The following is a 14,953-nucleotide window of genomic DNA, read 5'->3' as shown; positions in this document are numbered from 1 at the left end:
CCCACAACATTACAGAGGCTGATTTCAGCTCCATGGACAGCAGCACAGCAGCCCACAACGTTACAGGGGCTGATTTCAGCACCACGGACATCACCACAGGAGCCCATGACATTACAGAGGCTGATTTCAGCTCCATGGACAGCAGCACAGCAGCCCACAACGTTACAGGGGCTGATTTCAGCACCACGGACATCACCACAGGAGCCCATGACATTAGAGAGGCTGATTTCAGTACCACAGACAGCACCACATCAGCCCATTAGAGAGGCTTGCTTTAGCACCACGGACAGCACCACAGTGACATTTCCCACTATAAAAACCTCTAACTATCTGCCCTCCACAGCAGTAGTGGTGACTACACAGAGTAATTCAGGTTCGCTGCACACTGACTCCTGTATGAACAGGATGCATGTAGGAGCCTCTGGCTAAATGGAATGTGTGCTGCTATTCTGAGATCAGTGGAGCTTTTCTATCTGCTGCCACGGGGACGGAGAGGCGGGTGGGGAGGGAAGGAAGGGGGAGGGAAGGATGGGGGGAAGGGGGTGGGAAGGGAAGGATAGGGGGGGGGAGGGACGGATGGGGGAGGGAGAGAAGGCACATCCAACACAGAGCAGGAGTTATCACTATGTATCTCCACACAGCCAAGTGCATATCTATGACATCTATGTGTTTCCCTGGATAAAATGAGACATGTGTTTCCCTGGATAAAATGAGACATATCTGTGTTTCCCTGGATAAAATTAGACATCTATGTGTTTCCCTGGATAAAATGAGACATCTCTGTATTTCCCTGGATAAAATGAGTCATCTATGTGTTTCCCTGGATAAAATGAGACATGTGTTTCCCTGGATAAAATTAGACATATGTGTTTCCCTGGATAAAATGAGACATCTATGTGTTTCCCTGGATAAAATGAGACATCTCTGTATTTCCCTGGATAAAATGAGACATCTATGCGTTTCCCTGGATAAAATGAGACATCTATGTGTTTCCCTGGATAAAATGAGACACTATGTGTTTCCCTGGATAAAATGAGACATCTATGTGTTTCCCTGGATAAAAAGATACATCCATATGTTTCCCTGGCTAAAGGAGACATCTAAACTTAGCAACAAAAAAAAGTCCTCTCACTGTCAACTGCGTTTATTTCAGCAAACTTAACATATGTAAATATTTGTATGAATATAACAAGATTCAACAAATGAGACACAAACTGAACAAGTTCCACAGACATGTGACTAACAGAAATGGAATAATGTGTCCCTGAACAAAGGGGGGTCACAATCAAAAGTAACAGTCAGCATCTGGTGTGGCCACCAGCTGCATTAAGTACTGCAGTGCATCTCCTCCTCATGGACTGCACCAGATTTGCCAGTTCTTGATGTGAGATGTTACCCCAATCTTCCACCAAGGCACCTGCAAGTTCCCGGACATTTCTGGGGGGGAATGGCCTTAGCCCTAACCCTCCGATCTAACAGGTGCCAGACGTGCTCAATGGGATTGAGATCCGGGCTCTTCGCTGGCCATGGCAGAACACTGACATTCCTGTCTTGCAGGAAATCATGCACAGAACGAGCAGTATGGCTGGTGGCTTTGTCATGCTGGAGGGTCATGTCAGGATGAGCCTGCAGGAAGGGTACCACATGAGGGAGGAGGATGTCTTCCCTGTAATGCACAGCGTTGAGATTGCCTGCAATGACAACAAGCTCCAATGGCACGTTGTGTTAGCTAATCCAAGTTTATCATTTTAAGAAACAGACAACCTCACACGTCCTCAACTGGCAGCTTAATTAAATACTGGCCGCAAAACAACAGTCTCAACGTCAACAGTGAATAGGCGACTCTGGGATGCTGGCCTTCTAGGCAGAGTTCCCCTGTCCAGTGTCTGTGTTATTTTACCCATCTTAATCTTTCCTTTTTATTGACCAGTCTGAGATGTGGCTTTTTCTTTGCAACTCTGCCTAGAAGGTGTCATGACGTTGGCCTGTGGGTAAGGTTTATGACCCCCCCATAAATACCTTTCTCCCTTCCCTCTCTCTCTCTGACTCTACTGAAGGACTCTTGAATAGCCTTTGTTAAACATAGAGAGTCTGGGAACATCAAAAAAGTGGGGGGAAAGGAACCATATTTCGGTAATAGAACCAGTTGAAAATATGCATTGGTACTTAATGAATATGATGTCAGTTCGGTTGTCATCTGAAACATTATGACTGATGACAGGACGACATAAACTGTATCTGGGAAAGTCTACACATTCTAGTTATCAGATTCACATGGAATTGTTGTGCAATTTAAATGTTTGAATATGAAACTATTTGTGAAAAGATTAAATGTAATTTTAGCTTCCAAATGAGAGAATTGGGTTTTCATAAGGTTAGAGCTCTGCTCAATCAGTGGCCCGCCCCTGTGAAGAGACATTGGTTATAAACTATGAAACGCACCCTTCTCTCCCTCCACTATATAAGCCCTTGACGAAAATATAACTTTCTGTTCCGAGTTAAAAGGGCGAATAACTTTCTGTTCCTGTTACATTAGGGCAACGGTCCGATGTCAGAAGGATTCAGATAATAACTACAGAACTAAGCCAATCTCAGCGTGAGCTTTGGTTGCGAATGGTATGAACTTTGAACTCTTATTCACTACAGAAGTGATACCTCATAGCCGTTGAGTTAGCTGCGGCCGCTGTAAACATGGGCTAGGAAAGGACAGACGACATATGCAGTCTAACACACAACGACGATACTACAACGTATACCATTTACCACCAGAGACATTCTTCAGAGGACAGCAAGATCTCTGTTGGGCAACACAGACAGCATCTACGACCAACCTACCGAAGCGCAGCTCAGAGTAAATATTTATTGCATTTCCCTTCTCCAAATGGGTGGTAATTTAGAATGCATAAGATACTGTATTTACGATAGCATAGCTTATTCCTTTGTTCCTCAGTCTTCCCGCTCTTTCACTCAAACCCAACCCCCTTTCCTTTGTGTAACCAGCCGTCATGTCGGCTCCGTCCACCAGGGACGTTTTCTGTATGACATCATTTGTATTCTGTATATGTAATTCTGTGTGATTAGTTAGGTATTTACTAAATAAATAATTCAACCCAATTTTGTATTGCTGATTCAACTTGTTAGCCAGGGTTCGTGAAGATAACCAATAATTTACAACTTTCAGATGAGACTGAAATAAGGTGACGATTAATATTGACTGCTATTGATGAAAAATATTACTAGGTCTTTAAGAGTTTATTCGGAAGATAACAGCTCTATAAATACTCTTTCGTGGTGCCCCGACTTTCTAGTTAATTACATTTACATGATTAGCTCAATCAGGTAATATTAATTACAGAGAAAGGATTTTATAGAATAGCATGTCATATCACTTAATCCAGCATAGCCAAAGACACGATAAAGGCCAGCATCCCAGAGTCGCCACTTCACTGTTGACGTTGAGACTGATGTTTTGAGGGTACTATTTAATGAAGCTGCCAGTTGAGGACTTGTGAGGCACTCTAATGTACTTGTCCTCTTGCTCAGTTGTGCACCGGGGCCTCCCACTCCTCTTTCTATTCTGGTTAGAGACAGTTTGCACTGTTCTGTGAAGGGAGTAGTACACAGCGTTGTACGAGATCTTCAGTTTCTTGGCAATTTCTCACATGGAATAGCCTTAATTTCTGAGAACAAGAATAGACTGACGAGTTTCAAAAGAAAGGTCTTTGTTTCTGGCCATTTTAAGCCTGTAATCGAACCCACAAATGCTGATGCTCCAGATACTCAACTAGTCTAAAGAAGGCCAGTTTTTTTTATTTTATTTATTTAAAATTATAAACTTGGATTAGCTAACACAACGTGCCATTGGAACACAGGAGTGATGGTTGCTGATAATGGGCCTCTGTACGCCTATGTAGATATTCCATAAAAAATCTGCCGTTTCCAGCTACAATAGTCATTTACAACATTAATGTCTACACTGTATTTATTATCAATTTGATGTTATTTTAATGGACAAAAAATGTGTTTTTCTTTCAAAAACAAGGGCATTTCTAAGTGACCCCAAACTTTTGAACGGTAGTGTATGTTTCCCTGGATAAAATGAGACATCTATCTGTTTCCCTGGATAAAATTAATAGACATACACACACTTGCCCATACACACGCAAGCACACATGCATGCGCACACACACACACACACACACACACACACACACACACACACACACACAAGCAACAGCGCTCGAGTAATCAGATTAGCTTGACAGAGCGTGTGTGTCGTTGGGCGGGTTTATCTTGCACTCGACAACCTTCCCTTGATGAGGAGTTTAAACGGGTCGTGCTCCCCTTCAATCACCACAGTCTCTTGCCATGCCCAGTCATAATTCTCCCCAAAAGATGCCCGCATTAAGTTAATTATTCATGTTCCGAGCTGCCACAGTCTATTTTTATCACAAAGCCCTCACAGGTATACAAGCTCCGAGCGGCGGCACAGTGACTGTTTTCTAATCTGAAACCTGGGGCTCCAGTGCATCCCTTGGAGCCCGGACAGAAATAAGGGATATTTGTGCACAGAAAACAGAAAAAAGACAAGAACGAGGGGCTAACAACCCTGGTCAACACAACCCTGGTCAACACAATCCCTGTTCAACACAACCCTGGTCAACACAATCCCTGGTCAACACAACCCTGTTCAACACAAGCATGTGTGAACAGGTAAAAACCAACTAAACCTACACAACAACACAACAGGATCTTTAGGTATTGATCCAAATCCCTGTTTTCCCAGAAACACTGCTGTGGTGACATATAGGAAGGTAGCCGGGACTCGTTTTGACAGCTGGGGCAGACGGATGAGCAGCGAGCGACGGCAGGTTGGCATCTCCGTTAGCGAGCGTCGGTGTGTGTGTGCCCACACTTGCTCAGGCACTGGGCGCCATATGCATTTTGAGTGTTTATGGAGCCGTGGTGGTGGTGGTGGGGGGGTATCTGTGTGTATCTGTGTACATGTGTGTGTGTGTGTGTGTATCTGTGTATATGTGTGTGTGTGAGTGTGTATCTGTTGTCTGTGTATCTGTGTGTGTCTGTGTATCTGTGTGTCTGTGTGTGTGCCTGTATCAGTGTGTATCTGTGTACATGTGTGTGTGTGTATCTGTGTATATGTGTATATGTGTGTGTGTGAGTGTGTATCTGTTGTCTGTGTATCTGTGTGTGTCTGTGTGTGTGCGTGTCTGTGTGTGTGTGTGTCTGTGTGTGTGCGTGTCTGTGTGTGTGTGTGTCTGTGTGTGTGTGTGTGTGTGTCTGTGTATCAGTGTGCTGTAATTCCCGTATGTTCACAGTCCGTCGTATTTGGAGAGAAAACCATTACTATCTGTGTGTCTGTGTGTGTATCTGTGTGTGTGTGTCTGTCTCTGAGTCTGTATGTGTGTGTGTGTGTGTGTGTGTGTGTGTGTGTGTGTGTGTGTCTCTGACTCTGTATGTATGTGTGTGTGTGTGTGTGTGTGTGTATCTGTGTGTCTGTGTGTGTGTCTGTCTATGAGTCTGTGTGTGTGTGTGTGTGTGTATCTGTGTGTCTGTATGTGTGTCTGTCTATGAGTCTGTGTGTGTGTGTGTGTGTGTGTGTGTGTGTGTCTATCTGTGTGCTGTAATTCCCGTACGTTCACCAGTCCGTCGTATTTGGATTGAAACCCATTACTATTCCTGTCACAGCAGCAGTAAAGAGGAGAAGCATCACCCCAAGCAGGCAGGCAGGCAGGCAGGCAGGCAGGCAGGCAGGCAGGCAGGTAAGAGCATTGTGCAGCAACACAGTCACACTTGAATGTCCATCTGTTCGCTACCTTCTGGCTGTGTGAGTCTGTATGCACCGCACAAATGTGTGAGTATGTATGAGTATAGATATATTGCATTCATGTATTTGAGCTTGTGTGTGTTTGATGAGCTTATGTGTGTGTGTTGGTGCATCTGTGCGTGTGCGTGCGTTTGTGAGACAGATTCCATCACTCACCCTGGCTGTTGGGTCCCCCGTCCCCCTCTTCTGTGTCAGTTAGGTTGTTAAGCATCCTCGCTCCTCTATAACGGCTCTAAAGGAGGGATACTACAACGGTACCAGCCCTTCTAGGCTTACTCCTGGCTTCTCCTTCACCAGGTGTCCTCCTCCACTAAACGTTTGACAATGCAGAACAAATGTAGTAGAAGGAGACGCTCTCCTCTGGTCCTGCCTCCCCTATGTGATGCTAAGCAGAGGAGCGAAGAGAGGCGGGCGAGAAATAGGGAGCGCTTTTTTCTTTCCCTTTTTGCAGATCCTCCTCTCGTCGTCTCCTCGTCGCTTGTAAGCTCTCTCTCTCTCTCTCTCTCTCTCTCTCTCTCTCTCTCTCTCTCTCTCTCTCTCTCTCTCTCTCTCTCTCTCTCTCTCTCTCTCTCTCTCTCTCTCTCTCTCTCTCTCTCTCTCTCTCTCTCTCTCTCAAAAAGAGGAGGCAGCAGTCACTCTCTCTCTCTCTCTCTCTCTCTCTCTCTCTCTCTCACACACACACACACGCACACGCACACGCACACACACACACTCCTTCTTCACCCCAACATAATCAGTGTCATTTCGCCAAATTGATCATGTATTCAAAGGGTATTATTGGCTATCCCTCCCTCTCTCCTCCCTCTTTCTTTCTTTCTCTCCTCTTCTCCCTTTCTCTTCCTCAGTCTTTTGCCTCTCCCTCTCTTCACAGCTGTCATATGGAAAGGTGATTGGAGAGGGAGGACTCGGCAGCGTTTGAAGAGTGAGCTTTAGCCTTCCTGGGCTCTCTGCCTCTCAGCTCTGGCGTTCCTTCTTCGTGTCGCCTTAATAAACTGTGGCTCGCTAGTCGCTTTAATGTCAGATGCAAATAGCCCGTAGTGTTTCCAGCTTTTTTGAACAAGCACAATCAATATAATCTGGGTTCAGCATAGTTATAGACAATAAGGACGCAGGTGCTCACGCTGACACACACACACACACACACACACAAAGGGGGTCAACATGTATGTATTCTTAATCCTGTCCTTTTGATCATTTCCTTTAAATATAGATAGCTTTCTACCTATCCAGAGGGGTCTGTACACAGTACTATATTTAAGTGTAGAATCTTATACAGTACATGGTGAGTGATGAAAGACTCTTGTGTGTGTAGTTGTTGAGACAGAAAGAACATCTTGTCCTTTCAACAAAGGGGTGACTCATACATAGATGAGAAAGATACATAGATTCCTCTGTGTGTGTGTGTGTGTGTGTGTGTGTGTGTGTGTGTGTGTGTGTGTGTGTGTGTGTGTGTGTGTGTGTGTGTGTGTGTGTGTGTGTGTGTGTGTGTGCGTGTGTGCGTGTGTGCGTGTGTGTGTGTGTGTGTCACAGGTTGTGTTACCACTCCAGAGATAAGAAAGCACTTCATCTTTAACAAGTCTGGGTACCACAGATGCACTCAACACATTTCTATTAAAACAACTCCTCATTTGGAATCACAAGGGATACAATGATTACGAAGCAGTGTTTAAAATGGCTCTCACCATGGACACAGTACGCATTTAATAGGCAACATCTTCCATTATGTAATGTGTGTGTTTTTGTTTTGTGTTTATGGATCCCATTAACACCCTGGGAAACAGTGTGAATTGTTACTGAGTCACCTACCGTGGTTGAACAAATACAAATGACAGGAAAGATCTTCATGAAGATGTCGCGTCGGGCCAAAACAACGGCATTTACCTGTGACTGTATTCATGGCACAGCACTGTCTCCTGTGCCTTATTAATTAGAGAAGATATCAATTAAGAAGTAATACAGGACTATGTCTAGCCAACCATCCAATCAAAAGACCAATTATGGCACAGTAAAAAATTGACTAACATTGAGCAATGATGATGTGTGATTTACCCGATGATCGATCATTAATTATTGAGTATAACACTAATTTAGGTAGGTATTCGTTTAATCTCTGAGTATTGTGAGACCTATGGGACTGTAATACTCAACAACTAAACAACACTGCATGGAGGTTAACCGATTTTCCCTTTCACACTCGATATCAACCTGGTCCTACTTGCTACTTCTCCCCCCTTGGTCCTGACCCTTCGATGTTTGCAGATATGAGGGGTCTGGATAGGTATAATCAGTGTAGTGGTAGAGCTCCCTCCTATTGCTGAGTTGGTCCTTGGTTTACAGCTCAATGTACAATTGTTGAATCGTTGCCACAGTCACTAACGCAGTGTTATCTGGGACATCTGGTGATAGGAATCATCTACAGAATCTACAGGTTCTGTTCGGTACAGAATTGTCTGTCCACATAATCAATAGCATCCTACAACCCATCTCTTGTGGTGGTTCTATAACTGTTATAAGTACAGTCGGGTTCTCTATACTTCAAACATAGAAAGGAATACATTTCTGAACAATCAAATGAATAAAAAAAAAAATTACAAATGCGTTTCAATAACAACAATGAAACCAGTCAGAACTGCACATACAAACAGCCATTAACCAGATAATTGTTTATTTAATTTACCACCAACTTCTGGTGAACCCACTTGGCAGCCATTCAGCACATAGCACATCAGTTAAGGCTGAGTCATAAAAAGGAGCGACGAGTTATGCTGCCGCTGTGGAAAATGAAATGATTGTGGTGGTCTTTGCCTACATGAACAATTCCTTTGTAGCCATCCCATTTCCCCCGAAGCTAATCCCACTGGATCAAACCATTGCCTCTCTCTGGTAAAGATTCAATGGATGTTATCATCTGTCTTAACCCCCCTCCGAACCAATTCATTCTCAACGGCCTTCCGTCCTATAGGTTCAGTACATACTTCATTAGACAGCATCCGTCTTGTCGTCTATACAACCATGGCAAGCCCAACCAACCCCAGCCAGCCTCAGTCAACCCCAACCAACCCCAGCCAGCCTCAGTCAACCCCAGCCAGCGCCAGTCAACCCCAGTCAACCCCAGTCAACCCCAGCCAGCCTCAGTCAACCCCAGCCAACCCCAGTCAACTCCAGCCAGCCCCAGTCAACCCCAGCCAGCCCCAGTCAACCCCAGCCAGTCTCAGTCAACCCCAGTCAGCCCCAGTCAACCCCAGCCAGCCCCAGTCAACCCCAGTCAACCCCAGCCAGCCCCAGTCAGCCCCAGCCAGCCCCAGTCAACCCCAGTCAACCCCAGCCAGCCCCAGTCAACCCCAGCCAGCCCCAGTCAACCCCAGCCAACCCCAGCCAACCCCAGCCAACCCCAGCCAACCCCAGCCAGCCCCAGCCAGCCCCAGCCAGCCCCAGCCAGCCCCAGTCAACCCCAGCCAGCCCCAGCCAGCCCCAGTCAACCCCAGCCAGCCCCAGCCAGCCCCAGCCAGCCCCAGTCAACCCCAGCCAACCGCAATGGACCCTTTTACTCCATTAAGCCATCCCCTTTGACGAAAGACTGTGGTTATGGGCCAGATGAACTGTTGTGAAGAAGAAAAGTGCAAGCCCCACAGGAAGAATAGTATTGGGTAACCTGCCCTTGGGCACTCCAATCGACAGGCAGAGTTGTTGAACATGGGGCATAACAGGATCAGGTGGCATAAACAGAACTGTGGCTTTGGCGTTGGGCTCGGGGAGAGACGGGCGCAGGGATCAAAACGTTGTCAACGTAAGCTCATGAGGGACGAGAAGCTTGTCTGTCAGACAGAGATCGCATTCTATGTTTAGCACGTTTGAGTGCGATGGGGGATGAGTCAGAAGAGTCCCTAGGAGTCGCTCTCTGTGTGTGTGTGTGTGTGTGTGTGTGTGTGTGTGTGTGTGTGTGTGAGTGTGTGCATATGTGGATGTTTTTGGGTGTGTGTGCGTGTGTGAGCATGTGTGTTTGTGTGCGTGCATACCTATGTGTGTGTGTGTGTGTGTGTGTGTGTGTGTGTGTGTGTGTGTGTGTGTGTGTGTGTGTGTGTGTACGTTAGCATGTGTGTTTGTGTGCGTGCATACCCATGTGTGTATGTGTGTATGTGTGTGTGTGTGTGTGTGTACGTTAGCATGTGTGATCCACCATGAGTGGCCATCATCAACAATGTCAGTGGCTCCATTAGAACCCATTTCTAACCCTGTCAGAGCACCACCTTCCAAACTCCTCGTAGGGTTGACAAACGCACCATTCCAAACTCCTCGTAGGGTTGACAAACGCACCATTCCAAACTCCTCGTAGAGTTGACAAACGCACCATTCCAAACTCCTCGTAGAGTTGACAAACGCACCATTCCAAACTCCTCGTAGGGTTGACAAACGCACCATTCCAAACTCCTCGTAGGGTTGACAAACGCACCATTCCAAACTCCTCGTAGGGTTGACAAACGCACCATTCCAAACTCCTCGTAGGGTTGACAAACGCACCATTCCAAACTCCTCGTAGGGTTGACAAACGCACCATTCCAAACTCCTCGTAGGGTTGACAAACGCACCACATTCCAAACTCCTCGTAGGGTTGACAAACGCACCATTCCAAACTCCTCGTAGAGTTGACAAACACACCATTCCAATCTCCATGTAGGACTCTTATTTAAATGAACTTAAAGCCCAGCTCTAAACAGAGCAGGAATGAGAATCATTTGTTGAATAATGTTTTTGTAAATAGGTCCCTGAAAGAGGTCATACAGACCGAGTCCCACTATTCAAGGTTCCTCCTCCATAATGAAGAGAAAGACATTGGTTGATTAAAAAAACACATCATTCAGAGTAGAATCAGATGACATCTGGTGACCTTGTGTCGGGTCAAGGAAGGGATGGAGTGACACAAGGTGGAAACAGAGGGAAAACCTAAAAGTACATGATGTATACATGATGACGTGTGTTAAAATACACTGAACAAAAGTATAAATGCAACATGCAACAATTTGAAAGATTTTACTGAGTTACAGTTCATTTAAGGAAATCAGTCAATTGAAATAAATTCATTAGGCCCTAATCTATGGATTTCACATGACTGAGAATAAAGATACGCATCTGTTGGTCACAGATAACTTAAAAAAAGGTTGAGGCGTGGATCAGAAAACCAGTCAGTATCTAGTGTGACCACCATTTGCCTCTTGCAGTGCGACACATCTCCTTCGCTTAGAGATGATCAGGCTGTTGATTGTGGCCTGTGGAATGTTGTCCCACTCCTTTTCAATGGCTGTGAGAAGTTGCTGGATATTGGCGGGAACTGGAACACGCTGTCTTACATGTCGATCCAGAGCATCCCAAGCATGCTCAATGGTTGGTGACATGTCTGGTGAGTTTGCAGGCCCTGGAAGAACTTGGACATTTGTGTACAGATCCTTGTGACATGGGATTGTGCATTATCATGCTGAAACATGAGGTGATGGCGGTGGATGAAAGGCACAACAATGGACATCAGGATCTCGTCACAGTATCTCTGTGCATTCAATTTGCCATCAATAAAATGCATTTGTGTTTGTTGTCCGTGGTGGAAACGGACAAGGTGGAAACAGAGGGAAAACTTAAAAGTACATGATGTATACATGATGACGTGTGAGTTAAAATATATATCTATATACACATACAGTATATAGTAAAGACCTCCTTTACGTTTCTGCATATAACACACGAGAGCCTCCACTAATTAAATCTATATTCAACAAACTCAACTTTGTTGTGCCATGAATGCAAAGGAAAGAAAAAATACATTTGATTAAGCCAAATATACATAGACACAATTCCAAAAGTGAAATATTAAAACAACTAAAATAAACCTTATGTAAGATTTATGTGAACTAAGTGTTATATTGCAGTGATTTCAGAAAAGCCACTTTAGCATCCTACAAGGTAAACGTCACTTCTCATAATGAGCTCTCTCTCCAATTAGATTTCCCCTGTCTCATTCCCGTCTCTTCTGTAAAACTTGTAGTACAGTAACCTTGTTTTCTTCAACCAACCAAAGGAATTTCTCCATAAGGTGAACGTCATTTTAGTTTCACCGTCTTGATACCTTTGCATTCAAGGCGTTCCACCGGTTTACCCATCGCTGCCAAATTAAATAACAAGGTTATATCCTCTGTGTAAATTGTCATTATCAAATCGACCCACACTGAAATTTGTCCTTCACTCTGAAAAACAAAATCGAATGATGGGTTTCATATTTACAGCTACTACAAAACATGCAATACAGTATCATGTCGTGACTACAAAGTAGAAAATGTTATATTTTATCATCATTTGACATGTAAAACTTATGCAGTATACAATTTGAGAGAGTCGTCGTCAAGGGGGTTGTGCCAGACTGAATTAATTTGATACTGTCAATGAACACCTCTGTGAATTTGTTCCTCGACCCCCTAGACAGCTAGCAACACTATGTGTGAGGAATGGATTGAGAAAGTCGTCAACACATCATGATGGTAGGCCTATGGTATTAAATAACTTGACCAAGTAAGTAACTAAACATCTATCGCAGGGGTTGAGTCATTAATCTCTCAATAGCTTGGACAGTGTAGAAACATATGCTTTGATTCAGAGGCAACATCTAAAGATGGGAGAGTATCTCCTGCAGCCGTGGTCTCTGACATAACGCGAAGCTGCTTGGGACGAGTTAGCGGGGGGAGGCTTTTCACAGTGCACGGCATTAAAAAGGTGAACCTGACAGAACTATTAAGCTATGGTGCCGAAACCCCCTGGAACGTTCCAGATTAAAGACATAGTGGGTGGATAGAAAATGGTGATGTGTATCCGTTAAGGGACTAAAGGGCCACACTCCAGCGGATCAGACCCACTGAGAGTGGAGAGAGATATTTGAAGTGGTTTGTCTTCTGAAGTGACTGCGATATGTGAGAGTAATACTTTTGTGTTCAACTGACTAGGTTTCCCATTTCAATACTAACACGGTTTTTGTATCACATTACAGCGCCACACAGTCTCATGGTGCTGGTTTAACGGAGCATCTTCCTTCCATCAGCACACTAGCCATTATTCCCCCTTTTTATTTATTCCAATTTAGGCACAGAGAGCGGGAACAGTGTTGAACGATTTGACCCCGTTTTCCCTCAGAAGAAAAGAGTGTCGAAAGAGAGCAAATTCTGCTATCCAGATGAGGGATATCAGGAGAAATCAGAGGAGGAACTAACAACCGGCTATTTGCATACAGGTTTTAATTTGGACTGCCCATTACAGTATGTGGGCCTATCTCCTCTTAGAAGTATGTGATCACTAAATCTACAGAAAATATACACGCTAGACATTCAATAAACAGAAAGGGCTTTTGTTGAAAGGAGATGACTGAATCATCATGCATAATACAGATCAAAGTTTGGGACATATAAACCACATCAGAGGGATTACCTGTGTCAGATAATTGGCAGCCCTATTGTTAGCTTAGTGGTAATTGGCAGCTCTATTGTTAGCTTCGTGGTAATTGGCAGCCCTATTGTTAGCTTAGTGGTAATTGGCAGCTCTATTGTTAGCTTAGTGGTAATTGGCAGCCCTATTGTTAGCTTAGTGGTAATTGGCAGCCCTATTGTTAGCTTAGTGGTAATTGGCTGCAATAATGAGGAAGAAGAAGAAAACTACAGTGCACACAAATATAAATACCTCCTGAGACCACCAAAACAGTATAGGACCCTAGGGTTATTTATACACAGAAGAAATGATACCTCATTAGTACTTTTTGCTAGTTGATACATGCAAGTAGATACTGAAGACTGATACTGATACTGTTTGAATTTCAAATGATATTTCCAGTGTGAGTGGAAAATAATATTGTTGTATTTTACTGCACACCGTGTTGTTCAGGACGGAAGGTTCCAGAAGGTAAGCCACACTATGTTGTTCAGTACAGAAGGTTCCAGAAGGTAAGCCACACTGTGTTGTTCAGTGTGGAAGGTAATACCCACTGTGTTGTTCAGTATGAAAGGTTCCAGAAGGTAAGCCACACTGTGTTGTTCAGGACGAAAGGTTCCAGAAGGTAATACCCACTGTGTTGTTCAGTATGAAAGGCTCCAGAAGGTAAGCCACACTGTGTTGTTCAGTACGGAAGGTTTCAGAAGGTAATACCCACTGTGTTGTTCAGTACTGAAGGTTCCAGAAGGCAATACCCACTGTGATGTTCAGTACGGAAGGTTCCAGAAGGTAAGCTACACAGTGTTGTTCAGCACGGAAGGTTCCAGAAGGTAATACCCACTGTGTTGTTCAGTACGGAAGGTTCCAGAAGTCCAGCATCAACACTAAAGGCCACATTTTCATCAAGCAAAAGAGCACATATCTGCGCAAAGAAAAACATAAAACTCAATCTCCAGGACACGTTTTTATTTAAGGTTCTTCAAAGTTTTTCATTAAAAAGGTTCTTCAAAGTTTTTCAGAGTTATAAGGGTTTTTAGTGAGTTGCAGAACACAAACTCAGATAGAATAATGTGCTTTCCTTTCTAGTTGAAATAATAACTAACTCACTGCTCACTACCATTTGCGTTTGCAAAATGTCACCCTTTAATTTAAAAAATACATGAATAGCTCCTGCAGTCAGGTGTGATCAATGACTGTTTTATAATTACACATTACAGGAAACGTGGAACAAAATCTACTGAGCCCTGAGAACTATCACATATTCACAATGTTGTACTGCAGGTGTGCAAACTTATGGGGTGCTTCAAATCCGGTCACTGATTATGTTATGTGATGAATACGTTTTGTACAGAAATATCATTGAACAATCACTTGTTACTAGGTCTGAATGGAATCTACACTACAACTCATTGGAGCTGCTAAATGATCTATCAACATAGCGGAATTTGAAATGAGACAGGCGTATGTTGAGTGTGAACCCAACACTAGAGGACCCTATGTTACGACATACTGTAAGCCCTTCTGGTACGGATCTCGCTGTTTGCAGAAAACATGGTGTCTGGGAATCCAATGATGACTATGACGCTAGGTCTTACGTTAGTGGAGATTCAATGTTCCTTTGGAGCTTATTCAATGATGGACTCAGACGTCATT

At 44.2% G+C, this 14,953-nt stretch overlaps 1 protein-coding gene across 2 annotated transcripts in view; it reads right to left on the bottom strand.

The window, feature by feature from the left end:
* Positions 1-14,953, bottom strand: part of slc12a5a (solute carrier family 12 member 5a) — a 283,125-nt gene that overhangs the window by 171,914 nt on the left and 96,258 nt on the right. The window contains exon 1 of one of the 2 annotated variants that reach the window (XM_029692999.1): positions 6,002-6,316. The exons of the other annotated variant lie outside the window; for it this stretch is intronic. Within the exon in view, the coding sequence (XP_029548859.1) occupies positions 6,002-6,056 (55 nt within the window). The 5' untranslated portion in view covers positions 6,057-6,316. Of the gene's footprint in view, positions 1-6,001; positions 6,317-14,953 lie in introns of those variants that run through there. 2 annotated transcript variants of the gene reach the window in all.

Source organism: Salmo trutta, chromosome 16 (genome assembly GCF_901001165.1).
Source record: "Salmo trutta chromosome 16, fSalTru1.1, whole genome shotgun sequence".
NCBI classification, from domain to species: domain Eukaryota; kingdom Metazoa; phylum Chordata; class Actinopteri; order Salmoniformes; family Salmonidae; genus Salmo; species Salmo trutta.
Note: the sequence above shows the minus strand (reverse complement) of the source record. Positions and strands in the feature narration are given on the sequence as shown.